At 45.6% G+C, this 10,578-nt stretch overlaps 1 protein-coding gene across 1 annotated transcript; it reads right to left on the reverse strand.

Moving 5' to 3' along the window:
• Positions 1 to 1,338: 1,338 nt before the first annotated feature.
• On the reverse strand, positions 1,339 to 8,311 carry LOC100284264 (uncharacterized). The gene is given in 3 exon segments (NM_001291675.1): positions 1,339 to 1,613; positions 2,774 to 2,954; positions 7,785 to 8,311. Coding segments are annotated over 3 exon segments (606 nt in total). The 5' UTR covers positions 8,159 to 8,311; the 3' UTR covers positions 1,339 to 1,562.
• Positions 8,312 to 10,578: the final 2,267 nt, after the last annotated feature.

Raw genomic sequence — 10,578 nt, forward strand, 5'->3', positions numbered from 1 at the left:
AACGAGTTCAACCCATAACAACTCGTGTTTGGTTCAAAAGGCTCGCGGGTTAGATTGGTTCCGAGTCGAAATACTTCTTGAAAATATGGGTTCTAAGGATTCCTCAAAAAGAAGCGAACCATTTCGACCCACTTCCTCTCCACCCTCCTGCCACTCATGCCTTATCCACTCGAGACCAGCACAGGGGTGTGCCGCCACTGCCGAGGGACCCCACCGACCTACCCTCCGACGTTAATCCCCCGCCTGCCTCCAGTCGTCGGTCCCCCACTGGCCTGCCCTCCAGCGTGCTGGCCTGCGTCAGCGCCGTCAGACTCCCCCACCGGCTTGTTGCGCCTCCCGCCGTCAGTCCCTCGTCGGCCTGCCCTCCGATATCGTCGTGTTCTCCGATAGGCACAACTTGTGAGCCTTGCTAGTGCTGTCGTCGAACAGGTCTTTCAATGCTCGTCATCGTCTAGACGAGCCTGCTAGTCATGACAAATATTAAAAATTCACTGAAATGTATCTTGATGTTGTTGAGATGTTCCTTTAATTATGACTGAAATGTAACCGTGAGACTTTATCACTTAAAATTTATGACTTGGTTAATAATGACTTTAACTTATGTATATCTTGTGCTTATAGATTTCTCAAATATTAAAATAGTGTCGGTTTCATTTATTTTGAATGATGTCATTTTATTAAATTGAAGATATCATTCTGAGTGTGGTAATATGACCAGGAAGATGATCATATTAAGTTCATCATTCATCACAAAACAAACAAGAGATTATGTAGCTACAACCCACTTTAACCCTGTAATCAAATAAAAAACTAGATTCAACCTGTCACTGAAACAAACAAAAAACGGGTCCAACCTAACCCAGAAAAATAGGTCGACTCTGACCCGACCCAGGTCGTTACAAAACCAATCACATGTTGGTTTGGCAACAGACTTTGTCGCGCTCAGCAGACTATGCTGCCCCGTTCGCCCGATCTAGTTCAGTTACTGGACTGCTAAAAGTAGCTAATAGCTAAAGTATTAATTATATTGTTTGAATGTCTTCTACTAATTTTAGTAGCTAATTATTAACTCTAGTATATTTAAACATGGTCTTAGTCAACCAAGTAGGTTAGTCAGGCGTCTGATTCCGGTTATTTTTCTTTCCACGGCAAATATTATGCGTTTCACTTTCGATGTTTGGTATTCATAATATAGTGGCTCAAACGTTATGCGTCTAAACTTTAGCATTCTGTTCAGTTTGATTTTTTTTATAAAAAAAACCCGCCTAATTCACTCCAACTCACAACCAAGAAACTCGCTGAGAGCATGGAGGTTATTGTTTTCGGGGCCCAGATATCTAGTAAATAAACGAAATAATTTATCTGAGATGCGGAATTCGCTATACAAGCATAGGAGGGAGCTAAGCACAATATCGAATTAAACAGTGAGCCCAGAGTCAGAAACAGGAGCGAATATCCGTCTACATCTAGATATGAATGGAGTATTACACTTAGGTATTTAGCACATCATCATCCACCGTATCTTGTTCCCCTGCCAAGTTCCTACTGAGGTAGACTCATAATCAGTCTTTCGAGGAACTGGTGCTTGCGACACTCTTCTTCACACCGTATTTCTGGCATCACAATTGTGGGGCAAAATCATGAGAAATGAAGCAACACACATTTAACCAAATACAAAAATACTGTGGCAACTACACATCAAAAGGTACAGGTAAAATTTGATCCATGGACCATAACTAATGGTGTTTAGGGTGTGTTTGGTTTATAGAGACTAATTTTTAGTCCCCCTACTTTATTCTATTTTAGTCCCTAAATTACCAAATACGGAAACTTAAACTCTATTTTAGTTTCCGTATTTAACAATTTAGTAACTAAAATGAAATAAAATAGAGGGACTAAAAATTAGTCCCTAAAAACCAAACACCCCCTTAATGAACACATAGCTTAATGGATAGAAATAGAAAAAGTTTATGCCAGTGTTATCCAGTCGTTATTGTGATGAGTTGTCCTAATCGGTATCCTGGGCTTAACTAGGGGCTACGACTCAATTAAGCCAATTAGTTTTCTGGTCATCCCATTAGTTGTTGATTGATCATGATTAGTCAGTCGGGCAACTAGAAACAGAATGGAATTGCTGGGCAACTGAGGACACGGGCTGGATCTGGGATGGTTTTGGTCACTTGGGCTCACGTTTCTCAGCCCAATTTGCAGCCCTACATGGAACCACCACAATAGGCTTTGTTCGTTTCATCCCTAATCTATGGGGATTGAGTAGGATTTTGACTTCTAGGGGATTCAGTCCCTCTCAATCCCCATGGGTTTGATAAAAACGAACGGGGGCTTTAGAGTTATCTTCATGCTTGAGGTTTGGTTCCACCCAGCTAAAATTAAGTATCTATCACATCGAATGTTTCAATGATAATTATGGATATGAAATACAGTCTAATTATAAAACTAATTACACAGATAAATACTAAAAGACAAGACGAATTTATTAAATCTAATTAAGCTTATATTTAATACTCGTAATTGATATTCAAATATTTGATGCGACACGAACTCAACTTTAGTGTGTGTGTATAGGACGGACTAATGGTCGACCACTAGTCACCTAGCCCGTCCCATGGAGATTACCATTGACAAGGCAATTGGTAACATAAGTCTACGTGTTACTTAGACAAGCAACTCCCATGATACCAACAGCAATTGGCGTCAAACGCATGACCATTCAGTGAATAAACAAAAATCAACGAGTTTAGTAGTAAATACTGACCTGTTTCCCGATACTGAAAGGCACATATTTGTATTTGATCATATGCACAATCTGGCGCTTCATTGTAAGGACAAAGAGAACAACCCAGTAGCAGAGGAGTATAGGCCAGAAGACAGGAACGTCAAACACAGAGAAGAAAGTCATCACAAAAGCTACAACAAAAGCTTTTGTGATTGCATACCTGAAAGATGAGGAAGTAGATGTTAGGGGATATATTGGAGAGGAACTAAAGGAAATATCTTCTGTATTAAGAATGAAAACAACTAATCTAGAAAATAATAGAAACGGATGAGCAACCACTAGGGATGCAAGCTTTGCTTTCTCTCTGGGTCTTTAGTTTGACTCAAAACCCATTTGATAATTGATATGGATATCAAAGAAAAGCAAATGGGATCGAAATAAACTAGCTGGCCAGAATCACACACTGTGACACTGGTGTAACACTTGCATCCCTAGCAAGTAGCAACCAAGCACGCATCCCTAAAAATGAAATTATAAGCAACAAAGACATAGAAAGCAGTTAAAGCACTCTGTATGCTGTATATATATAACCTATATAGGCAGAACCCACTAAGGGTCATTAATGGCTAATTCTCCGCTCTCACGTTAAGCCACGTCATCAGAAAAAATATAGCTGTTGTATTGCCAAATTTGAGTCTAATCTCTCCATCCATGTGTTACATGTACCAACCGAACAGATGGCAGCCAAAGCCACAAGTACTGCACCACCCAGATATAAAATAATTCCTCAGTGCTGCGCTAACAAATTGCTTGGTATACCCCTGCAACGCTTGCATTGTCTCCCCAGCCTATAACAAGTTGGCAATTAAGAAGCCATCATAAATAGAGCCCATTACAAAACCGGACATTTTCCACATGGATCAAAGAAGCATCTTCGGCACACACCATAGCATGTCGGGCATGCACCATGCAATTAGGAGGCTGTCTCTCCATCTTTGTCTTCGCAAGGTTCGAGGTAACATCACAGCCTTGGTGACTCACGTTGTCAAGTATACCTAATGCTGGGTGTAACCAGGGCCTCCTAGACTGCCATTGGTAATCTACTATACTGTTTTACTATAACGAGTTATTTGCATGTTCCTCACAGATTCTTGGCTGCAAGCAATCAAGCATATCGAGTTTCAACTATCTATCTCCTTTAATTGAACTGGACAAAGTAGTAGTAAGAATCTTACTTCGGATTTGCACATTCATGCAGTGAACCGCAGATGGGTCTTTCTTGCAAACTGAAAGATTCATCCAATCATTTGCTAAGGCAATGCAAAGGTACTGTTATGAGCGGCAGATAGCTGCGAGGGTTAGAGGGCAACGGCTAGGGTTAGGGCCGCTGGGGAGGCCAGCCGCAGGGCTTTGCCCACGGCCGGCAATAGAGAAGGGGTTTCCTTCTAATCTCTTGCTTACTTTCAATTGATACAATCCCTCCCCTTATTTAGAGAGGGTTACTTGACCTCTAAGCACTAGATCTAATCTTATCCCAAACTAGCCTTATCTTTATCTAACCTTATCTTTATTCAACCAACCCGAGGGGCTGTAGCAGCCCTATTGGGCCCTAACACATACATCATGTCATGGTTAAATTGTTTAAAGTCTTCTTATTTTAAAATAAAAATCACCTTTTTATTTTGCCCATTCAACAAAAAATGGCCATCCCAATACCATGTCACTCCCATATTATTTCCGTATGTTGGTTTATATTCATTACTATTCATGTTCTATCGGACTATACTCAAAAGAAAAGCTCACAACAAATTAGGGGGTGTTTGAATGCACTAGAGTTAATAGTTAGATAGCTAAAAAATTACTAACGAAATTAGCTAGCTAACAAATAGATAGCTAACTATTAACTAATTTGCTAAAAAGTAGCTAATAGCTGAACTATTAGCTAGACTGTTTGGATATCTTCAACTAATTTTAGCATCTAACTATTAGCTATAGAGCATTCAAACACCCCCTTAAAAAAGCAAACTACTAGGCCTTATTGTAACAAATGGAGCATGTGGGTTTTGAATCTTCGTACTAAGCTTATCAGCAAAGGGTGAAAAGACGAAGTTGAGAACACTGCCCTACATGTAATTAGCTCAAATTAAATATATACTTTGCTACGCTTGAGCATTGGGCTATGTTGAGGTGTCTTCCAATGATTGGTAACTTCAGCGGTAATTTGTTTCAGTATGTGTCCATTCATTGTTTTATAGCCATGTTGTGTCCATTCATTGTTTTACAGCCATGCTCTATATCCTTTGTTCATTTCCAATTTGTCCATATCCTATAATTAATTTGTATATGAATTTAAAAATACATCATTTTACTCTATATTTTGTCATCTTTTTCATAGCATGCACCTTATAAATTCACACAGCAATATCAATACTGAGTCAAAATCAACATTAACCATCCAGTATTTATTTAAACTACTGCAGCAACGTGCATGGAACCACCTAGTTTTTTATGAATGCCACCAATAGCATTCTCACAATAAAACCATGCAGTTGGTAACAGTTTAATCAACAAAAATACACTCCAACCAGTGGTTAAATAAAAAAAGGAGTACATGACACTAGTTATGGTGAGCTATTGACGAAAGGCTCCACCATAAAAAAATCATGAACAAACATTACTGTAAATTTCAGAAGGCAATGATCAAAGTATCTGGCTACCTGAACCCTTCCACCAAAGTGGGACCTCTGATTACATATCGTCGGACTAATCGCGATTAGTCACGATTAGTCGGTCTGATCGGTTGTTAGTGCTCGATAAGGGGTAACGATTCGATCAGGGTAGCTGATCGTCCTTATCGTCCGCCTAATCACGATTTATAGCGATTAATCGCCGTGTTGGGCGATCAGCCGATAAGCCTAATAGTCCAAAAGCCATTTTAGGCTTAAATGTTGTCTGGGGGAGGCCAAAGGACGCCCAATCCCTTCAGATACAGCCTGGGTAGACGTGAGCAGTCAGCCAGTCCTTTAAATGCTGTCTGGGAGGCCAAAAGCCATTTTAGTCTTAAAACAGCAGCTGAGCAGCAGCAGCCTTCTTCGCCATTTTAGTCGCGAAAAACAGCAGCTGAGCAGTCTTCGTAGTAGAACACAAGGTCTGCACTTTTCGCGACACACTGATATACCTACAGCAGCAGCCTTGTGTTCTTCGTATTTCTTAAGATAAAAGTCTCCGTAGAAGGTGAGCAGTCCAACCGAAGATGAGCAGCTCTTCTGAAGGTATGGATGTTGTGCAGCTTTTGCTTGTTATGGACTATTTAAGTATTTATACTGCTACAAGCCTCTATACTATATAATTATATATCTATATATAGTGTTATATATGACTATATATATATATATATATATATATATATATATATATATGTCCTGGAATACACAGGACGACCAGGGGGACGATTAAGGTCGATCAGGGGTGACTAATCGCCCTGATCGACGCCTAATCGCGACTAATCGTCTGATTGCCCAGTGGCTTCGATCAGGCGATCTGAAAACTATGAGTGGGACCACGTCAAACTTGGGATAAAATGAATTTTACCTGAAGAGCTCACAGAAATATAAATGATACAAACTATGTCGGGTTATGATGCAAGTCATGTTTTTAGCTGTGACATCAGTAAGTCCATCCCATGCGTGCTTAGCTATAGAGACCTCCACAGAACCACCCCCAGAAAATGATATTGCAAAGAAATGTCACAAAACATAACTTAAAACCCACTACAACAAGCACATAGGTAGTGCATAGACAAAGGATCAGACAGCTAAGGTGGTAACAAGGCAATGAAATTATGGATTTTTGAATGTGTGTGATCTGTACTCTGACCAGCTATATTGTATGGCTTCCAATTGGAGGAACTAAAACTATATTATGCACTGATCAGCTCACCAATAATGATGAGCCAGATATATTATTAACGAGAAAAGAATGTGAGTGATTCTGCAAGAATAACCAAAACTTTTCAAAAAGTTGGACAAATTCAGAGAGACACCATTAAAAATACATATATTTCAATCAAAATGAAATATGAAGGCACTTGAGAGTTCAGACTAATTCTAATTTCAACTTTCAAGGAAGAAAGCCCCAATATCTATCTTTTTCTTGTGGTACTACACCATTGGATGAGCTTATTTTCCCATATCATCCACTGGAATCCCGAAACATATATGGTGCACCTGGAAGGACACAACATGCCTTGAGTGGGTTCATTCAGGGATTTGGCTGTGGTTTGGGAGATAACTGACAGGTTACACAGCTTGGTTGGGTTGCTGGCGGATACATAAATCAAGAGTTCAGCATTAATCCACACATATTAGCAATGACTTGTACCTAATTCCATGGCACGCTGACTTGGAATTAGACAACCTTAATCAGGTGACACGCAAGCTTCCGGACAGAAATTTAACGCATGTTTGTGATTGTGCAGGCATTTTATTTTCTTGCTAAAGAGACATATGGAAAGACAACAACTGGTGATTTAGCGCCATCTGTAAAGATGGCAAAATTTTACATGTACCTAGTTTGACAGGTAGTCTACCAGCTGAGAGTTTTCACTAGCTAGCTTATGATCAATCAAAACAGAATGAACTGCACGACTGTCATGTTTCTATTGATGATGGATACATTGACAAAACTACAAGAGCATCAGCTTGCCATAGTCAGTTGACTTATGTGCAAAAATATAAGACTTACTGCGGGGAGGGGTCAGAAGTAGCTGAGCAACAATGCCTCGAAAGTTGAGGCAGACTCGTAACCGGTTTGCGAGATGCAAATTGACTTAATTTTGCCTGGATTAGGAGTACTAGTACCTAGCTATAAATACGACATGACGGCAAGAACTAAACTAGCGAGACCGATCCGATCGCCCCCTTCCAGTACGTAAATACATACAAGCACAACACCGGAGCGAATCAATCCAGCTGACCAGAGATAGTAAGAAGGCCAGACGGATCTGGCGAGGTGGAGATGCAGATCTGGGGGCGAGGACAAGAGATCTGACCAGAACTTGAACTCGGGGAGACGCCTGATGAAGGGCTTGAACTCGTCAGACCCCCGGGTGGGCAGCGCCGGCCCCTCGGCGGCGGCGGAGGGGTCGAGCTCGGGGTCGACCATGGGGGAGAGGAAACCGATGAGGAGGTTGAGGAGGTAGATCCCAAGCCCGTAGGTGACGATGTAGAAGCCCTGCGCCATGTAGACCCGCAGCGCGTAGATTGCCGCGGCGGCGAGCGTGCCGAGCCACCGCCCAGTGGCGTGAGGCGTGGAGCGGTCCAGGTAGTACTGGAACGACCGCGACGCGTCGCTCCGCCACTTGGCCGCCGCCGCCACGGCGCCACCGGAGCCGGCGCCGGCGCCGGACGAGTCGCCGCCCTCCATCGGATCGGATGGCGGCGGGGTTGGGATGGAACCCTGGCCTAGTCAAGAGGCGAGGGGAGGTTGGAGAAGAAGAGGCGACTTTGGTTCGGCTCGGCTCTTCCGGTTGAAAGTCGGTGCAGTTACTTGCAGCTCGGCGTCCGCTCGGTTCTCAAGGATGGGAACGGGACGGGCATCGCGTCACCGTTGCCATGGGCATATACCGTCGTTCGTCCATTCAGGATTCTTTCTGCACTGATTCAGGATTCTTTCCAAATCCATTCCCCGTTTCAGCACCGTTTAATTTAATGGGACAAATTTATTCTCATTCCCGTCTCTATGGATCCCCGTTTAGGGCATGTTGGACCAAAGTCTTTTAAAGCCATGGTTTTTAAATATGTTTAAAATTGTTATGACACAAATAGTATAGTTTTAAAATACTATGTTTTTCACAGTTTTTATTAAAACCGGTGCTTATTTGGTTCCAAAGTTTAGAAATGCAGTATTTAATGCGGGAGGAGCGAACGGTGGGTGGCCGGACCATCGTGGTAGGGGCTGGCGACGAAAGAAACCAAGGAAAACTGAGGTCTAGATCTTAGTATCCAAAACTTCAAAAATATCACAGTTTAAAGTAAATCATTGTCGGCGTTTCGAGACCGGGGTCCCTAAGCCAACGAGTGAAATGTCGCCGCGTGCCCCAGCCCAGATGGGTCGACGCGAGGCCGAGCGCGAAGGGGGAGTGAGGTGGCCGGAGATGGGCGTGAGAGAGGTGGAAATCCCGCGGCCTTCGTGTTCGTCCCGCGCCCAGATCGGGTGCGCTTGCAGTAGGGGTTACAAGCGTCCACACGGGAGAGGGAGCGAGCGGCCTCACGCGAGCGCCTGTCTCGTCCTCGTCCCCGCGCGGCCAACCCCCTCTAAAAGGGCCCTGGTCCTTCCTTTTATAGGCGTAAGGACAGGATCCAGGTGTACAATGGGGGGTGTAGCAGAGTGCTACGTGTCTAGCGGAGGAGAGCTAGCGCCCTAAGTACATGTCGTTGTGGCAGCCGGAGAGATTTTGGCACCCAGCTGGTGTGATGTCGTGGCCGTCGGAGGAGCGCTGGAGCCTGGCGGAGGGACAGCTGTCGGAGCTGTTGAGTCCTTGCTGACGTCCTCTTGCTTCTGTAAGGGGGCTGAGAGCCGCTGTCGTCACGGAGTATGCGGGGCGCCATCATTGCCTATCTGGCGGAGCGAGCCAGATGGGACGCCGGTCTTGTTCCTCGTGGCCCGAGTCAGCTTGGGGTAGGGTGATGATGGCGCCTCCTGTTGACGTGGCTGGTCTGCGCCCTAGGTTGGGCGAGGTGGAAGCTCCTCCGAAGCCGAGGTCGAGTCTGTCTTCCGTGGCCGAGGTCGAGTCCGAGCCCCTGGGTCGGGCGAGGCGGAGACCGTCGGCCGAGGTCAGGGCGGAGTCCGAGCCCTGGGGTCGGGCGGAGCGGAGTTCGTCGTCTTCTGGGGCTGAGCCCAAGTCCGAGCCCTGGGTCGGGCGGAGCGGAGTTCGTCGTCTTCCAGGACTTAGCCCGAGTCCGAGCCTTGGGTCGGGCGGAGCAGAGTTCGTCGTCTTCCGGGACTTAGCCCGAATCCGAGCCCTGGGTCGGGCGAAGCGGAGCTTCCTATGGTGCCTGCGGCCGGGCCTGACTGCCTGTCAGCCTCACTCTGTCAAGTGGCACCGCAGTCGGAGCGGCGCAGGCGGCGCTGTCTTTCTGTCAGGCCGGTCAGTGGAGCGGCGAAGCGACGGCGGTCACTTCGGCTCCGTCGGCTGAAGGGCGCGCGTCAGGATAAAGGCGTCAGGCTGCCTTTGCATTAAATGCTCCTGCGATTTGGTCGGTCGGCACGGCGATTTGGTCAGGGTTGCTTCTTGGCGAAGACAAGGCCTCGGGCGAGCCGGAAATACGTTAGCCGCTGGAGGGGGGCCTCGGGCGAGGCGGAGATCCTCCGGGGTCAGTTGCCCTTGTCCGAGGCTAGGCTTGGGCGAGGCGTGATCGTGTCCCTCGAATGGACCGATCCCTGACTTAATCGCACCCATCAGGCCTTTGCAGCTTTATGCTGATAGGGGTTACCAGCTGAGAATTAGGAGCAATGAGGGTACCCCTAATTATGGTCCCCGACAGTAGCCCCCGAGCCTCGAAGGGAGTGTTAGCACTCGCTTGGAGGCTTTCGTCGCACTTTTTTGCAAGGGGACCAGCCTTTCTCGGTTGCGTTTTGTTCCAGGTCGGCGATGAGGGCCTCGGACTCGGCGAGGGCCTCGGCGTACTCCACGCACTCCACGTCGCATTCGAACGCGTGTTTGTACGTGGGGCCGACGGTGATGACCCCGTTGGGGCCCGACATCTTGAGCTTCAGGTAGGTGTAGTTGGGGACGGCCATGAACTTCGCGTAGCATGGCCTCCCAAGTACCGCGTGGTAGGTTC

Source organism: Zea mays, chromosome 3, assembly GCF_902167145.1.
Source record: "Zea mays cultivar B73 chromosome 3, Zm-B73-REFERENCE-NAM-5.0, whole genome shotgun sequence".
Lineage (NCBI taxonomy): Eukaryota > Viridiplantae > Streptophyta > Magnoliopsida > Poales > Poaceae > Zea > Zea mays.